Consider the following 17,817-nt stretch of genomic DNA (forward strand, 5'->3'; position numbering starts at 1 on the left):
ATAACACCTGCTTAAAAAGGTTAGTATGTATGCTCTCTTAGGCATAAAAAAGCCTTTAGAGAAACCAAGAAACAATGAGTTTTACAATCATTCTGAAAGTACTAAATTCAGTAATTTGCCAAATGCAACACTGTGTAAATTAAAAAAAAATCCAAATAAAGGGAGAAATAATTTTGGGGTAATATAATTTCAAATGGAGTGTAGCTCCAGTTAATGCAGTGTAACACAAGTGTATCATGTATGTAACAGCAGTACATAGTGGAAAGTATTTCCCTTGCTTGTCCTAGAATAAAGTATTATAGCCACAGAGAAATACACTTACTGCACAGGACTCACCTCATGAGCTGCAGATATAAGAGTGTATCATCGTAGTATATGGAATTTTGCAAACAATAACTTTCCTCATCCTTTCTGCAAAGGAAAAAGAGCCACACTTGTGGCTCTGGGTTGTATATGTGAGATGTGAAGACATACTCAATGTCAGAATGGTATGCCATATACACAGTAACCTGCAGCATTTAAATGACACATCATGAGCAATACCACAGCTTTTGGAACATTACCAGTACATCTTGTTGCCAACAAATAATGACAGTACCATGAAAGCTCTTTGCTGTAGACCAGAGATCTTTCCTATCTATGTACAATCTTAAGTGTACTTGAAAACCCTCTGTGAATCTGTCCCATTGTGCTGTACCAAGGAGATTAGAAGAGTCAAGATCAAGGGTGTTTGACTTTGACATCAATTCTTGTAAAACCAAGAGGGCACCTAATAATAGTAACTGCATATGATGGACACCTGGTAAAAGAATACATTTGGCTGATCATAGTAATGCTTTGGTCTGGTCATAATGCCCTTAGGATTGGGACTGTCACACATAATGATCTCACTTGACAGTAGGTCCCTTTCAAAGAGGTGGTGACATGGTGTCCACAGGGAAACTGATGCTCCATTGTACAGTGCTGGGCTTTTCCAGTGATATGTAGAGCAGCCATTACTGAAATGCAAGTGTTGAGATGCAGTTAAGCAAGAAACTAGCCTGGAGGTTATCACTGTATCACTGTAAACCAAGTGTAATAGGTTATTATGACCACCTCAAAATAGCGTGCTGAAGCCTGGAATTTATTGTAATGAGAAAACCAAAAGTTTTCTCCAAGTTTTGTCCTTGGAGAGATTCTCGGCCCGAGATCAAACCTGTTGAAGGAATGAACAGAAAACCAGAGTGCTTTCCTGTAACCTCCTTAGACTCACTGAATATTTCAAATCCAAATCCCAGCTATCACAAGTGAGCCATCCAGCTTCTTCACAAAACACAGCTATCATTAGACTTACCTTTGAAACCTACTAAGAGAGACCCTGAAAAACAGAGAAAAATCAACTCTCCTCTTCTTCTATAAGTACAAACCCCCTATTTCTTCAACTGAGATTTAGGAAATTAGGAATGGAGTCGAAACAGATACTGTTTGCATACGAGATGACAAATGTTTAATGAAAAATAACTGAATTCCTAGGAAAAGATAGATATTCCTAAATATTTGCAGCTTCCGTGCCTCGGCAAACACAATGGAGCAGATTTATAGAAAACTTACTTTCCACATGAAAAAAGTGGACAAGTGAAAAATCAGTAAGAGACAGAAACCTTCAGCTGAGTGATGGTTAAATACAGACAAGCTCCCTTTCTTACTGGACAGATATTAGCTGGTGGTCAGAGAGAGAACAGGAAGAGCAGCAGAGAGATGTGCTGAGCTGGGGTTCAGACCTTTTGGAACTCTAGCCACAACCTGGGCTGAGAACAAGAATTTAAAGCTTGCACCTGTTATGCTATATTCCTTTGGAAAAGGAGGCATTAAATTGAGTTTAGATTATATAATACAATGTATAAATTATATGGACTTCTTATAAAACTTCAAAAGTACCACGGAAGAAACAGCTTCTTTGGACCAAAGGTTTATTTTTAATGACACAGCACTGGAAAACATAAGTTACAGATGACTTTTTGATACAGGATATATATATCTTACTTTAAAAGGTTCTGTGAAGGTATGCTACATAAATACATATAGTGAAAATATATTGTGTTTATTTATTCTCAGAGATTAATTCTTTTTCTTTTTGAAAATGTATCCAGCCAATTAAATAAAAAAGTATAGATTAGCATCATAACAACTCCTCCCTCCAGGTTATCTCATTTTAACTACTGCAGCTGGAAGAGGAGACCAAGCCATGCCTTCTCAAAGGTTAGCGGCTTTGAACATGATGTTATTCATCTTCTAAGAATGAAAATTTCACATTACAAACACAGATATTGTATCATGTTTTGGCAATGGGGTAGTTAGTTTTGCTTTGAGCAAAACTGTTTCCTGTAATGCCAGACAGTGAAAAAGCAATGCATGTACTGGATGATACTACACAGCCAAAGAGCTACAATGAAGTTGTGAAAATGCATATAGCCATATGCACTTATATATACACATATAAAGTCTTGTGTATATATATTATACATGTCCAAAAATAACACTGAAAAACGTTGCAGTAGTTAACTATCTTTTCAACACATGGAACTTGTAATACTTTGACCTTATAACTACAGGATAATTAATTAAATCTTTTGCAGTGCAACGGAATACAATACACTTAGTGCAGAGAAGTTAAGGTTTTGGTATTGAGGAAGCTAATTTCAGATTTCTTGGGAAAGGATCAAATACAGGATCACCATAGCTCTGACGAAGCACAAACAAACCTGTCGCCACATACTCATGAACAAATAAGGACATTTCATTTTTATCTGGTTTTTTTTTCCATGTACTGTTTCAGAAATCACAGCTTAACTGTTTGCATTCATGCTCATTTGATATGTTTCAAGTAGCTTTGTCTGGCACCAGTCTGTAAACCATTAACAGCTTAAACAACAAAAAGGTGGGCTCCTGTGTTTCAAAGAGGTTAAAAACCTACTGACTGAGCTTCATACTACATTTGTCTGCCTGGGAGAACTACTCCAGATGGCGTGTGAAGTTCTCTGGGAAAAGTCCTTTATAACTATTTGCATCTCTGTACTGAAGCCACTCGGATTCCTTAATGCCAGTCAACCAGCCAGCCTCCTGCAAAGAAAAAGACAGAGTCTCTTAAATTTTAGGTCTCCCATTCCTCACTATGATCTTCAGATCTGAAGATGTTTCAGAATAACATAGCTAAAGGATTTGGTGTTTTGGTTAAAAAGCTGCCTCTAATTTTGCACAGACCATTTTCTCTGTTCTACCAGACTACAATTTTGTGAGACCAAGTGACTGCAAGCACACAATACAGCCTTTAGCCCATCTAGGTGGGGGAAGAATAGTTCTGAATCCTAATTTTTTTCCTCTGAGGTATTTTTTCTTTCATTCATGTATCAACAGTCAGAAGAAAAAACAGTTCTTCCAGTCTCATGAGTTACTATCTCTAGAAAATATGTAATTCTTTTTCAAAAAACTCCTGGAAACCTAAACCAGGACTTGATAAGCAAAATATCAACAAATCACCAGCTGTCAAAGCAAACAAAAGAGAGATTTCTTATTGGAAAGTACTGGATTCTCTCAAGTCTGATAAATTCTACCTAAAATAAAATAATTTGGTATTTTAAAAAATGACCAATCTACGCTCATCTCACTAGGTAACTCTGTATTTCTTTCCTTTAAAGAAAAGGAACTGAAGCAAAGCCATGGAAAACAGAACTTCTAATGTTGTCATATTATTATTGTACAGACAGTACATATGCAGATAGAACAGTTTGAACAGATCATCACATACACCATCAAATCATGATTGTGGGGTGGCTGTGTGTGCTGGTGGGGGCTCTCTGCACCATTAAAGCAGATCCAGCTTATCTGTGACATTGACTGCATACATTTAAGTGAGGCATGTGGAATATCTAAGAGATAGAGGAACTGTAGATCTTTAGTATAGGCAGTATAGACTGTCGAAAGGAATACACAGTTTTACTGGATAATAACTTCAACATAAGTCTAATGGAAAAAGCCACTGGGTAGGACTGGTTTGCTTCAAATGGAGGTTGATGTTACCAGGTGTATTGAAATTATGGCTTTAGACAGGTCATATTTGAAGGAGAATAAAAAATAACAAAGATAAGCCATTATAAAAATCAACAAAGTACCTGGCAAAAGACAAAGGTATTGAGCTTTATGGTGATGTTAAACATGAAGGGGAAATATGTAATGTGCAATAAATATATGAAAAGAATGGCTTCAGAAACATGAATACATAAAGGTTTATTTTCTCCATTACTGCACACAATTTACTTCAATTAATGCTAATGGGAATTTCAGTGCACACCAGAAGAAGAATTACACTTCATGGACTCAGCAAGCATTATCATGTATTTAACACCTAATATCCTAGCAAAAAACAGACTAAAGTTAGAGACCATATTTTACTATCCTTAGAGTAGTGTCCTATTCTGCAAACACTGACAGTGAAATCAATTGAACTTCCCATGAGGTAAGACAGCAAAATTTGAGTAGGGATAATAGATTTAATTCCAATAAAAAGAGTTAGGCATCTGCTGTAGTGTAAACATTTTGCTCTGAAATAAGTAAAAAAACCCACTCACAAAAGCCGAGAATTCGTATATTCAATTAAAGAAAGTACAGCTGAGAGGACTGATAATTACCTAACTTTGAACCGCATCAACCAGCAAAACAATTTCAAACACAGTTCTCAGGGCTCTCAGGGCATAGTGTTTAGGCCTATTTTAAGATATATTCTTCTTTCAGAGCAGTGGTCTGTTACAGGGTTTTCTGAGGTCCCAGGATGCGGGAAGAGACGAGACAGTTGGCTCCATGCATCAGAAGGCTTGATTTATTATTATATGATATATAAGATATAAAAACTATACTAAAAGAATAAAGAGAAGGATTTCACTACAAAGCTAAGCTAAGAATAGAATAGGAATGTGTAAACTGAAGTCTTTTCAGCCCGAAACGGGCCGAACAGGTGAATTGTGATAGGCTCTTAATTGCAAACAGTCTGACGGGGCCAATCACAGATTTCTCGCCGTTGCATTCCACAGCAGCAGATAAGAATTGTTTACAGTCCGTTCCTGAGGCTTCTCAGCTCTCAGGAGAGGAAAATCCCTAAGTAAAGGATTTTTCATAAACTATGTCGGTGACAGTGGTCTTGGCTACCTGGTCAGGCAGGATCCACTTCTCAACCCCCAAATCAACTGGGAAACTTCTCACCAACACTACAGGCACTAACAGATGCCCATGGAGTGGCTGGTGCTAATAGTGTACAGTACAGCCTTCTCTTTTAAAGCAGCAACCAAAATCAACATACTTCACTATTTAACATATGGAATACAATTGTTTGAAAATTCACCTGAAATGCAATGTTAGACCAAAATTAGATACCTTAAATTAAATTGAAGTATTGTTTGATTCAGGCTTCCGATGGGCAAAGTTACCTTTATCAGAGGCATCTAACACTTTTGTGTGCATTCTCAGTGCTCTCTGTGGGTGACTTAGCATAATTTCTACAAATCACACATAAAAACCGAACATTTAGGAAGCATGTAATCAATTCTACTGGAATGCTGACAAGATGATATAGAACAATGTAACAGAGTTTGTAGGTCATCCTCTGCATGAAACCTTTGTGTACCTGTGTGTCAGTATAAAATACAGTGTAGCACAAAAAAGCCCTAAAAAATAGGTAGAGGTCAGATCCTGCTAATAACATGTATCTGTGATTTCAGGTATAGTCAACTGCGCCATTTAGTCTCAAATGAAACTACATACAAAGGCATAAGTAAAATCTTTGTGGTTTCTTACAGTAACATAATTTTGAATACATATTTCCATTAACTATAACCTGTAAGAAAAAGAGTTGAGACAAAGAAAAATGTCAACAATGTCATGTTTTTACCTGATCAGCTGTGGTCTCAGAAGGAATCACCAGCACAACATCTCCTCGTTTTAAATTAAGCTCATCACTGTTAGCTGCCTCGAAATCATGTAGAACTTCAACCTAAAGAAAAAACCACCACACATATAGAAGTGATCTAAATGAAGACATTTTCTCAACAAAATTACCTGTTAAATCTGGACTGGAAAAAAAAATCTTTATGCAAATATATGGCTATAGACAAGTACATTCAAATTATCATAGAATCATGGAATGCTAACAGGTTGTAATGGACCTTAAAGGTCATCTAGTCCCAACCTCTCCTGCCATGGCCAGGGACACTTTCCCCTACACCAGGTTGTTCAAGGCCTTATCCAACCTGCCTTTGAAGGCTACCAGGGCTGGGGCATCCACAACTAGCTCCCTGGGCAACCTGTTCAACTGTCTCAACACCCTCCCAGTAAAAATTTCTTCCTAATATCTAATCCAAAATTTCCCTCTTTCAATTTGTACACATTACTCCGTGTCCTACAAGGAACTACAGTTCCTGATGAAGAGTCCCTCTCCAAGTTCCCTGTAGGTCCCCTTCAGATACTGGAAGGTTGCTATGAGTTCTGCATGGAACCTTCCTTTCTCCAGGCTGAACAGCCCCAATTTTCTAAGCCTGTGTTCGAGGTGGCACTGTTCCAGTCCTCTTATCAACCTTGGCCCTCCTCTGGATTTGTTCCAACAATTCCATGTCCTTCTTATGCTGAGGATATCAGAACTGTATGCAGCACTCCAGGTGGAATCTCACAATAACAGAACCACCTCCTTTGATCTGGCATAAATTGGTAAGAAAGGCACTGATTCATGTCAATTTTTTATGCATTTCCTTAGAAACAGGGACAACTTAAGGGTAGTTTCCTTTCCTGAGACTATCAGAAGAAACTTAAAATGCTTCACCAAGATTAAAAGATCTCAAGGACAGATGATAAAGCAACATTCCACAAGTCCTGCCTCTTGGACAAGGCCTGCCACTGTCATTTTTACCATGTAAGGAACTTCCTTCCATTCTCCATTACCACTACAAGATCTGCGAGAGGGGTGGCAGGATTTTATAAATAAAATTGAGAAATATTCTCAGGAACTTTATATTCTCTCATTCTCTTGTTGTGGCCATTTTTGTATTACTCTTCTTGTGAACATCAATAAACATTTGAGTCAGTAACAGTACCTGTTGCAATAGATGATCAAAGAGGTGAGCAATGGGAACTCTACTTAATGATTGCCTTGGAACTCCCACTTACCAGCAGATGGGTATGCCCATAATATGCCCAAAAATATCTGCCTTTCAATGAGATGAGCATTCAAACATTGGCAAGATCAGCATGTCATTGTAAACAGACCATTTTAAGTAAAAGGTTTATCTCCTTAAAAGATAGCTAGTCTAATTTTCTCAACGCAAAGACAGCTCCACGATAACTCTGCAATTATGAAAGAAAGTGGCATTGGGAACCAGATTGAAAGCATATATTCTGCTTCTCCCTCTCTATGTCTGACCCTAGAGACTGGGATGAAAAGCAAAAGATTAACTATGGCAGCATGTTTGAGTTGCATGATAGTGTTTACCTTTACCCTACTGTTAACCACAAAGTTTGCAGAAAATATTGAGCAATGAGAATAGTCCAAAAAGAATGGCATACTTAGAGAGTGCTATGGGACTAATTAGTCTGAACTATGCAAATTATAGTAGGAAGCATGTAAAGTTCATCCATCCTCAAGGAGCTTTTCTGCTACTCAGTGATTCTAAAAGAAAAGTATTTTCAAAGAATCTTGTGAACCAGGAATCCCTGGGGGTTTTGCCAGCCAAGGAAAGAACTTTCTTATGCCTCATTACATTTTTCTGTTTGATTACCCTAATAGTTTATGTTATTACTAAAGTTACTGAATGAAATTTTGGCTTCATTACCATTAATAGTAGCCATGGGTTTCAACAGAATCAGTACTTCCACGAAACAGATTTTCAGGCCAGAAAAAAAGCCATTTTTTAAATGATCATAGAATCATAGAATGCTTCAGATTTGCAAGAGACCTTAGAGATCAAATATATTGTTAGCATATCAGATATATAATTAGCATATATCAACAATATTCCTAATTAACTATGTAGCAGTGAAATTTTATTCCATATATTAATTTTCAGCAGTCATTTGGTGAGATTCAAGTGTTCTTGTACCTCAAGGAATCTTACAGCTACATAAGGATATGCACAGCAACAAGCATGCAGAAAATGTATCTTCTCAGACTTTATTTATGAAGCAACAACACAGTATTACATTTGTAGTTGCACGTATTTGTGTGTGCACGTGGTTGATAAACTAAGAATCCTTTGCCCCCGACAAGTCATGATACTACCTGTGCAGACAAGACACATCCAGGGATATCTAAAAGAAGAAGGGAGAAGCAGACCTTATAGAGAAAACCAGGTGGCATTGCTGAAGCTGCATCTTCTGCTGGAACAGGCTGATCCTGAGAAAGTACAGCCTGGACTTCTTCAGCAGGTTTCTGATCATTTCCAGACTGGGAAGTTTCACTGAGAGAAGTGTCAGTGACCTGAGCGCCCATCTCTGTTGTGGCATCTTTGAACTCATTCATGATGACTTCGTGTTCTCCCTCCCCCTCGTTGTTTGATGCTGGATCTATTACTACTGCAGGGATGCTGCTGACCTTTTCCTGGGGGAAAAAAACCAGAAAACAACTCCCCCGTAAGAAATACAAAACAATTTAGTACTTTATTTCAAGCAGGAAAACACTATCGATTGTTTATTGCACAGGGCATATATGGGGATGAGAATTTCTTTTTTTCTCTACTATGAATTCTTAAGACAGAAAACAGTATTTGAGCAAGAATGTCAAGGAATAATCCCCTCCCTTTTATCACTGCTCCCCTTAGTCCTCAACCTACTTTACACATTATTGCACTAAACAATAAAAATTCTCTGTAGGTAGCTTGGGCTTCATTTTCAGCATTCCTGGAAATTACTAGACTTTTTTCCTTCACTCTGTTCTTTAGTTTAAGCAGGTTTGAGTGAAGCCAATAGTTCCAGTAATCACTGTACTGTTTTTATTTGGAAATTGAAATCAGCAGGTTAATAGTGATAGAAGGTGATGAAAGTAGGAAATATGACCTATTTCTTTGACTGAAGGGATCTCTCCTGATTTACAACAATGCAACTGGGAACAGAGAAAGCAAAAAATCTAAGCAGCATCTGACCAATCATGAATCCCAGTAAAAAAGCATTTAACAAAACTTTTTGTAGCACCCAACCTGAAAAAAACATGTTCACAGACCCTCTTCCAAACCATCTTATCCTGGAGCACAGATGAAATAGAATATGCAGTGAAATCAGGTGGTAACTGGCTGCCCAGCTATAGGGTCTGCTCTAGCAGGTGTCTGCCAGCTCCTCAGAGGTTGCAGAGAAAAAGGCAGCAGGCCAGATATAAATATATGGCTTGACCACCATGACTTACAGGAAACAAAGTAATGCTATTGATAGGACATGATGCCAGGATATAAGAAAAATCCAATTGTTTCTCTATTTCTCCAGAAAGCCCTGTTATGTTATGTGATAAATGTTACCTCCACAGAGGAGCACAGAGAGAAAACAGTGGGGGATAGCCCAAACAATATGATGTCTGTGCTGCTCACAGGGCCAGAAGAGGGCCATCAAGTCCCATCTCCACCAGCCTAGGGGAGTACAGAAACACAAAGGCAGGCACAACCCAAAGTAAGGACTTAGAAGAAAGGATACCCTGTGTGAGACCTTCCTAGGGCCATCCCAAGAGAACATCAATCTTGCTGTACAGGTTGAACCTGGACTGGTTGAACCTGGGGGCACAGGGCTGCAGTAGCCTTGCCTCTCTTGGGCTGTTTAATCTGTGCTGATTCCCTTAACACACTCTCCCATGCATTGACAAGAGTTACCTGAGACATATCAGCCTCTTTTTCTTCTCCCTGAGGTTTGTCACCTTCAGCAACATCCTCCTGCTCCGTGGTGGCAGCTCCTGCTGCCACAGCTGCACTGTCTTCTGATGCTGCAGTCCTCTCACCAACAGGTACCACCTAAAAACAACAGAAGGGAGGGATCTTTCAGGATACAAGTTAGAGATATTTGCTGGAGAGAACATGGGCCAGCCTCTGCTCTGTGACTTCCCTGTGTAATGCTGACTTATGTCTTGAGTTCACTGGTGTTCCTCTTGATTTATGGAGAAGAGCAGTGCTGGGGACAAGCTTGTTCAGAAAAAACTGATTAAAAGGTGGGAGAGAGACATTTATGAAACCTCACCAGACAATATCTAGCAGAGTCCTCAGGTGTTATGAGTGGAGTAACTGCTTGTCAAAGCTGTTTCCTTCCTTTGTCTTCCAGCTGTATTGTGGAGAAAATTTACCACTGATTTCTGCAGAGGAGGAGGAGCATGCAAACTGTCTAGGGGTCCACTGTCTAGGACCCTGCTAATGGAGTCTGTTCTTAGGAAGAGCTTTCAAGCCTTCTCTAGCTAGTCACCTACCTCACCACAGACCTTGCCTGGCTTCAAAAAGCTTGTAATTTTAACTTACACATTCCTTTCTAACAGAGAGACTTACAAATAAGGTCATGTCAGGAGAAGTAAATATATTCTACGTTGGGGTAAGTATTAGAATAAAATTAACCACAAAGATCTATAGTTATGTCAGCACAAAAAGATACATAAAAGCCTATTCAGTCTGGCTGTGACTGAATAATTTCTGATCAGTTTGTGTTAAGAAGTTAATGCATGATTTATTCATGAACTCATGAAAAGCATATAGGAAAGTAGGTGCCTACTACTAGATCAATGTTTAATCCTTCATCCAGCAGAAACTGTTACTTGCTGTTGTGGGTAACTCAAAAGTTATTGTATTCCCTATCTGCTCCCCAAATTGTTACTGTCTCTTTAAGACCCTGAAGCTGGAAAAACTGAGGCAGCAGAATGTTATCGTGGGCATTGTTACAGTCTGCCCTATCAGGCAGGCTGTCTCCCTCTTGCTGCGTGGTTTTTGCTTTGCTAGCTGCTCGGTCTTTGCTTAAGCAGAGGCTTCTCCCGTTTTGGATTCTCTTTTTATATTTTTGTCTTCTTCCTTGTCTTGGAGAGACTGAAGTTGGAGGCTTTAAGCTGCCTTGGGATGAATTCCACAGGTGCTCATCTGCTGTCAAGTATTGCGCTGACAGTAGCAGAGCAGCCCCGGCTCTGGCACAGGCTGTTGTCAGCCATGAGTGGCCCTGGCCCAGTCGCTTTGCCTGGCCCTGCCTGCCCTGCTGTCTCCTGCTGTGAGAAGGGCACTGACCCCAGAGGGGCTGTTGGGTCTCCATCTACCACTGGAATTGCTCCATGAGCTCCTGCCTTCCTAGGAGGGATGGGACCCCATCTTGTCCCTTTGTCTTTCCCATGCAGTCGCCCCTGTTGGGCACTATCTCAGGAAAGGGTGTTTCCTGGCATTTTGGATCACTCTTTGTTCTCACGGGTTCATAAGATTTAGTTATTTTGTATCTAGCAGTTATTTATTGTTAGTTTTTGCCTATTGCTGTTTCATTTATTAATAAATTGTTATTTTTCACTTGTATCTACTCATATTCGTTCCTTAGTGGTGGAAAGGGATTGGTTGAACCTATAAAGGGAGGTATCATTCCAAAGTATTCTCCTTTTTAACTGTCTTAAACCAAGACACTTGTAATTCATGCATTCCGCTAACACTTGCATTGCTATATACTGCTTACAGTAGCATATTGGGGATATACTTAAAATGGATTGATCTTAAGGTTTGGACTGCTGAAGGTAAATGACAAAACTCATTGTTTTAATCTAATTAGCTTCAAGACAGAAGTTTTACCTTACAGCAGATGGATCAAGGATAAAGAAAAAACACTGAAGGAAAACTCTTTTCGAAGTACCAATGTCAATGTTATCAGTAATCTCTCTGATCTCCAGTGAACAGTCTGATGCTATTTATTTCCTCAGTTTGATCATTCCCCTGTGGAATGATCAAACTGAGGAAAGCTAACTTCCCTACCTGAACTCAGCAACTGTTCAAGGGCACTGTTCAGGCATTGTTTTTTAGCAACACTAAATATTCACCACTACTCCTATTTGCTGCTATTAATTGATGTGATAAAGAAATCCTCCTGGAATCCATGAAGACAGAAGATATTGTATGGACTTATAGAAATCACTGGGAAACTTTAATTTTAATTGAAACTGCTGCTCCTGAAGCATGCTCTACTGTAACAGGAAATAACATCAACAGAGAAGCTCAGATGTTGACATTTTCTCCTATAAGGCATGCAAGTCTGCCACTCATATAGTATTACCAATTTTATCAGTCTTGATCCAAGAAGATACAAAAATAAATGATGAATGTTAAAGTCCTGGAAGAGGCTAGTAGGAAAGAGTGGGAATAAAGTGCACATCAGATTGATTTGACACCATGCATTTCTAAGAGAGTGCTGCAGAAATTGGTCTTGCTGTCTATTCTGATTAAGATAAACAACTTCTTTTCTACTTATTGGATTTCTATGGACCATTTTGTTTTACTAAGGAGGAGAATACTAATTTACATGCATTGGCTCACAAATGCCCCACAGTGAAAGAGTGACACTGTGCAGTCATGAGTCACTAAATGTATACCACAGTTCACAATCACAATCATTTTTCTTGTGTCTTAGAGTACAAAACCATTAAAAGCTAGATGATTAAAAAAAGCTTTTATAAAAAGGCATATGAGGTAGCACAGAATGAACCTCACTATCAGCCTCAAATATCTGATTAGTACAGAAAAAAAAAAAGGGCAGGAGGTTGAATTCGTAACCAGCTGTGTTGAACCACATCCTTGCAGATTCAGCTACTTGTATTACCTTACTTCATTCTGAAAACCAATCCTACAAATCTCTTTTATATAGGTGATTAATAACATTAGGCAGTCTAATAGTACTCCAAATTAGGTATCTCTAGCTGTCCAAATTTCAAATTATTGAAATTTGGACAGCTGTCCCATTACACCAAGCACACAGGGACAAAAAAAAGGATCATCCAGTATAATGAGGGGTGTGATAGAACCACTCAACTGTTTTAATTGCACAGATGTGAATTTTTCTTTAGCAGGATGCAGCTTATCCACACAGCTGTACTCTCATAACATTACTGTCAGCTTAACACAATGCCACAGATTCAGCAGCAGCAATAATGAGCCCAGGAAGAAAAGGGGTACCAAGCCTGTTGCTGGGGCCTGTCAGAGGAGCTCCCTCAGATACACTCGTCTTCCAGAGGTGAAGTTTTTGCCCCATGGCTGGATTTAGAACAGGAATGGGTAATTTTTATGACAGCTGGTTATAATCACAGCTAAGCTATCTAATGTCAAGAGAGACCAATCATCAAGCTTTAGGGAATGCATCAGTTGCAAAGTCTTGGAAAATTCTGAAGTAGTACTGAATAATTTGTTAAGCAAATTACAGAGTATCAAAGGGACCACGCTCTATTAACAGTCAAATACTGGCTTAGCAAATAACTTAATCTCTTATGGCAGCTCTTCTGCATACAGTAATAATGTTTTAAACAGAACACGGGCAAAATCACTCTCAGAGAGTGAACAAGTAGTATTAGAATAAACTATGAGGTATTTCTTGCATATTTCTTCTTGAACCTGACTTGTTGGAAGTGACAAGGCAATGCTTGAAGAACAACACAACACTCTCTTGCACTGAGTCCACACAAATCTGCGCACTCTGCACTTTCTTCCAATGCAATTCCACTGGCTTCCATGTGGATGTGGCAGTGCTGGTGAGGAATACAGCACCAGTGAGTCCCAAATTCACTTCCAAGTGACACTGGTATGCCCTACAGACACAGATATATCCTTGGCTCTAGCAGACCTAATTCAGTTTTACAGCAGGACAATGAACCTAACCCTGGACAGCTGAACTTCACACGTTCTGAAACCAGTTCATTACCTTTTTGTATATATCATGGCACCAAAATGAGTAACAACAAAAAAACCAGATTGCTAGCACCTTGAGATACAAATCCTGAGTGATTAATAACTAGGAGTTATTTCCCAGTCCCTATTTCTGTTCCTGAGTTTAATATGCAGCCAATCCTCTTGTGCTGCTGTCTGTGCACGTTTGAACACATTGCAGTTTCACTTTAGTATACAAGGATTCAGAGTAAGTACTTTTATCACTCCTAAAGAAATATAAGCAATATGCAATCATTTAAGTCCACATATGCACAGCCTAAAGTATGTCACTGAGCTTTTAATTTGCTTTGCAATTTGATTTTAACTGTATCTAATAATGCCAGATTATGCTTTAGCAAACTAACTTATGATTATTTCCAAGTATCTGTTTTAGCTCAGGGCATATTGTGCTAGGAAAAATAAATGACTAACCACAGGGATGTTTTAATAAAGAAATTTACAGAAAGGCTAGGTAAACAAATAAACAGAAATTTGTAGAAGCTACTGGGAATCTATGCAGTGTATTTCCAAATGCCAATAGAAACAGCATTATACCTCCTTTAGCCATGGAGTTGCTTTGTTTGCTGCCCTGAAATATTTATCACTCTATACTGCTGCAACAGGCAGCTTCTAAGATAAATCCCGCATTGAATGAGAGGTGATATGTTAGAATATATGCCATGGGTGCAGATATATCTGTGCAGTGTTAGACTGAGATACCACAGCTAGGTCGCAATTGCATGGTATTGGCCTGCTTATTGATGACGTGAAAATGACAAATTTTTACCATGGTTGAAAATATTAAAGCACAACCATACTCGAGTCTATTCATATGTACCTCGCTTTCCTTCTCAGCAGCTCCAGTTGTCTCCTTATCTCCTGCCTCAACATTCTCCTGTATAAAAAGGAAATATAGTCATCACCTTACACATGCTGAAGCAATGGCTGCAGAGAAATTGGTATAAATCAAGCTAATGGGAGCATGCCATGTATGGGATGCAATGATATGAATGGATAAATGAGCTAGCATATACTATTGAGCAGAAAGATACTGTCCCATACAATCTAAGTAGAAGTACTTACGTGCTAAAACAAACCCTCTACATATGTTATCATCATCCCACTAGAACTGTTAGGGACAATTTTTCCTTTGCTACTAGTATTCTCATAACAGGACAAGCTCTGAAGAACTTTTTAGTAAGGAACCTGGCAGACTCCACCAAGCTCAAATTTCTGCCACTGGTGACTCAAACTGCTTCCATTATCACCTGCTGCTGCTTCTGTAATTCACCAAGGCCTCCGTGTAAACTTCATAAAATACTACTTCCACTCATGTTGGACTGCAGCTCATTTAAAGGGACTGTTCAAAAGATGTGAGTCACAAAGTTTGGATTTTTTTTTTTTTAGAATCACACATATTCAGTGGTACATGCAGCAGGTGCATGACATTAAAAAAATTAGACATCAGTGGTTTTCAAAATCTGACACTCATTTAGGTGTTCAAATGATTGAATACACTGACCAGTAACAAGCTCGTCCCAAATAGTACTTGTTACTTGTTACCAACACGAGGTCCTTTCTACAAAAGGTCAACAGTCAAAACCATTAAAATTCAGGTGGAATAGTTGGAAGTGCTTTTTTAGCTGTTCAGATTTGACTCTCTGCAGACATGACTATTCCTAAAGATATTCTGCTAAGTAAAACCAAGTCAGAGCCCTGTTACGGAAATCAATTTGGTAAAAAATTTTGACAGAGCTAGGTCAGATTTTTCTACAGGGCTGTAAAGGTGAAGAGAAGTTATGCAAGCATACTTGGGGGCATGGTATATTGGAGTGTCTGCTTTGGCAGTCAGAAGCCAGGAAATCTCACATACTCAGGCTTCAGCTACCTGCCTTCACACACAACTGTCACGCCAAAATTCCTTAAAGTTTCAGCTGAAATGGTTGCATATTTCTTTTTTAATTAAAGAATGGTGAGTTACATGAAAACTTCATATCACTCTTTTTTTTCCTACTCTAACCTAGCATTGCTTGCAGTCAGTCATAAGCCCCAAACATACCCAGATGCCAGGACAGGGCAGTTGCTGACAGCCGTGTTGCCAAAGAAACCTCTTACAGCCTTATCCCTGTTAAAATTGCAGTGTTATACAACCTTTTAAAAATTATTAATTCCTTTTTTCCTTAAGTTTCCAAGCCTCTGCTATGAGGTCTTCAATTTTATAGTAAGTCTGAGGAGGCTGTAGAGGGTCTTAAATAGAAAAAAACAAGTATCAGCAGCAAAATATAAATATTTCACACTCCAGTAATGTATGTATACACAGAGCCACCCAGAGAAATATTTTTTTCTAGAGCAGAGCAAACTGTTGCCCATAAAAGCATTATGTCCAACTGCAAGTCAGTATATAGATGACTTCCCTAACTGTACCATTAAAAAGTGCTGAATTTCTGCCAGCAGCTGTATTTACAATTTGCCTTCAGAAATTAGAATAATCTTGCACTTCAAAGTCAGGAATGTGTTGGCCTTTTAAATTTTCTTAGTAATTCCCTAGCAATATTCTCTGGTAAGAACCCATCAGCCCAGCTTTGGGTATCTTTGCAGAAAGATTTAATATACACACATGCATTTTTTAAAGTAAGAACTGTTCTGTTATTAACTAAAAGCCACAATTTTGGTTGGAAAGGTGAAAGTAAGGAGACCTTCTTTTATTTTCGAAAGCAAGAGCTTTCCTGAAGCTAATTTGACTATTGTGTACTAGTCACTTTAGTAGCATTTTGCTTTTCTGATTACCTGGAAGTTGGGATTTTGTGGATAACGGAGTTTGAGAAGAGAGGCATGATAAACTGTATTGCTTTTAGAGCATGAAGCCCTAGAAAAAAGGATGACTGGAATAACATTAGGAAATTAACACCTGGTTCCAGAGAGAAAAATCTGCTTCTGGAGACTTCAACAGAAAGACACTATTCTACATCAGTTCTCTCCCGTGAAAGAGAGCCATATATTTTTAATGGCCTTATGCTCCTATTTTTCACCTGCACTTAGCTTCATGCTCAGAATCTGGGCACAGCTAACTGCTCTTCTGTATCTAATCATTGTATTGCTCTCCTAAACTACACATTCCACCATTTGGGCACTGTGAATAGTACCTAAAGTGGGACTGAACCCTAATTAGATATGCTTGGTTGCAGGCTGTTCCCTGGCCTCTGCTGTACTCACTCTGTCTGCAAAGAGCTTATCAGAAGGTAGCTTCACATATGCGTATATACTACTCTGAAAGCCACAGCATTTAGCTGAGCGTCTGACTGCTTTAATGGGAGAACATCAGAGTCCAGCCAGGCATCAGACCCAAAGCACTGAGAAGCTTTTTCCAAACTAATAAGTGCTGTGGAAGTAGAAAAGCTATCTCAAGCATTATGTCTTACATGCAGGAAAAGAAGAAAGGGAAATAGCAACATTTCATAAGCATTCACTTTATTATGATGTCCTCGTGACATCTTTGCTTGAATGTGAAAAATTGATGTGGTGAGAGGGGCAGTATTATTTGAAAAAGAAAGAAGCCAGTGGTTAAGGCATTATATGCTTCAGAATATCCTTTGGATTTATAGCTACCTTTGGGGATGTTTTAGAAACAGAAAAACAACTCTTTCTGTGTGTAGAATTCCATGCAAAAACCGTTTACCATGGTTAACTTTTCTTCTGTTGGCATACATGGTCATCCTGTCCCTTTAATTACCATTTTATACCCTACCCAAAAAGGATCAACTGTTGAGAGCTATTAATAAAAACTTTATTTGTTCTGTGGCACTGGAGATCTGAAGGACCAAGATAAAGATATGTAGAGATCCTAGGCAACAATTCTGATGAGCTCTTCTAATGAGGGTTTGCCACTCTTGATCAGGCAGACTATGAAACAGCA

At 38.8% G+C, this 17,817-nt stretch overlaps 1 protein-coding gene across 7 annotated transcripts in view; it reads right to left on the minus strand.

Moving 5' to 3' along the window:
* Positions 1 to 1,922: 1,922 nt before the first annotated feature.
* Positions 1,923 to 17,817, minus strand: part of AMPH (amphiphysin) — a 130,467-nt gene continuing 114,572 nt past the window's right edge. For 4 of the 7 annotated variants that reach the window (XM_030234070.2, XM_050971747.1, XM_018924016.3 and 1 more), the window contains 5 exons: positions 14,743 to 14,799; positions 9,864 to 10,001; positions 8,348 to 8,611; positions 5,918 to 6,019; positions 1,926 to 3,099 (listed from right to left, as the gene is read on the minus strand). In XM_030234070.2, the coding sequence (XP_030089930.1) occupies positions 2,992 to 3,099; positions 5,918 to 6,019; positions 8,348 to 8,611; positions 9,864 to 10,001; positions 14,743 to 14,799 (669 nt within the window). In that variant the 3' untranslated portion in view covers positions 1,926 to 2,991. Of the gene's footprint in view, positions 3,100 to 5,917; positions 6,020 to 8,347; positions 8,612 to 9,863; positions 10,002 to 14,742; positions 14,800 to 17,817 lie in introns of all 7 variants that reach the window. The other 3 variants (XM_050971749.1, XM_050971748.1, XM_018924015.3) reach the window with 3 other exon arrangements.

This window comes from Serinus canaria, chromosome 2 (assembly GCF_022539315.1).
Source record: "Serinus canaria isolate serCan28SL12 chromosome 2, serCan2020, whole genome shotgun sequence".
Taxonomy (NCBI): domain Eukaryota; kingdom Metazoa; phylum Chordata; class Aves; order Passeriformes; family Fringillidae; genus Serinus; species Serinus canaria.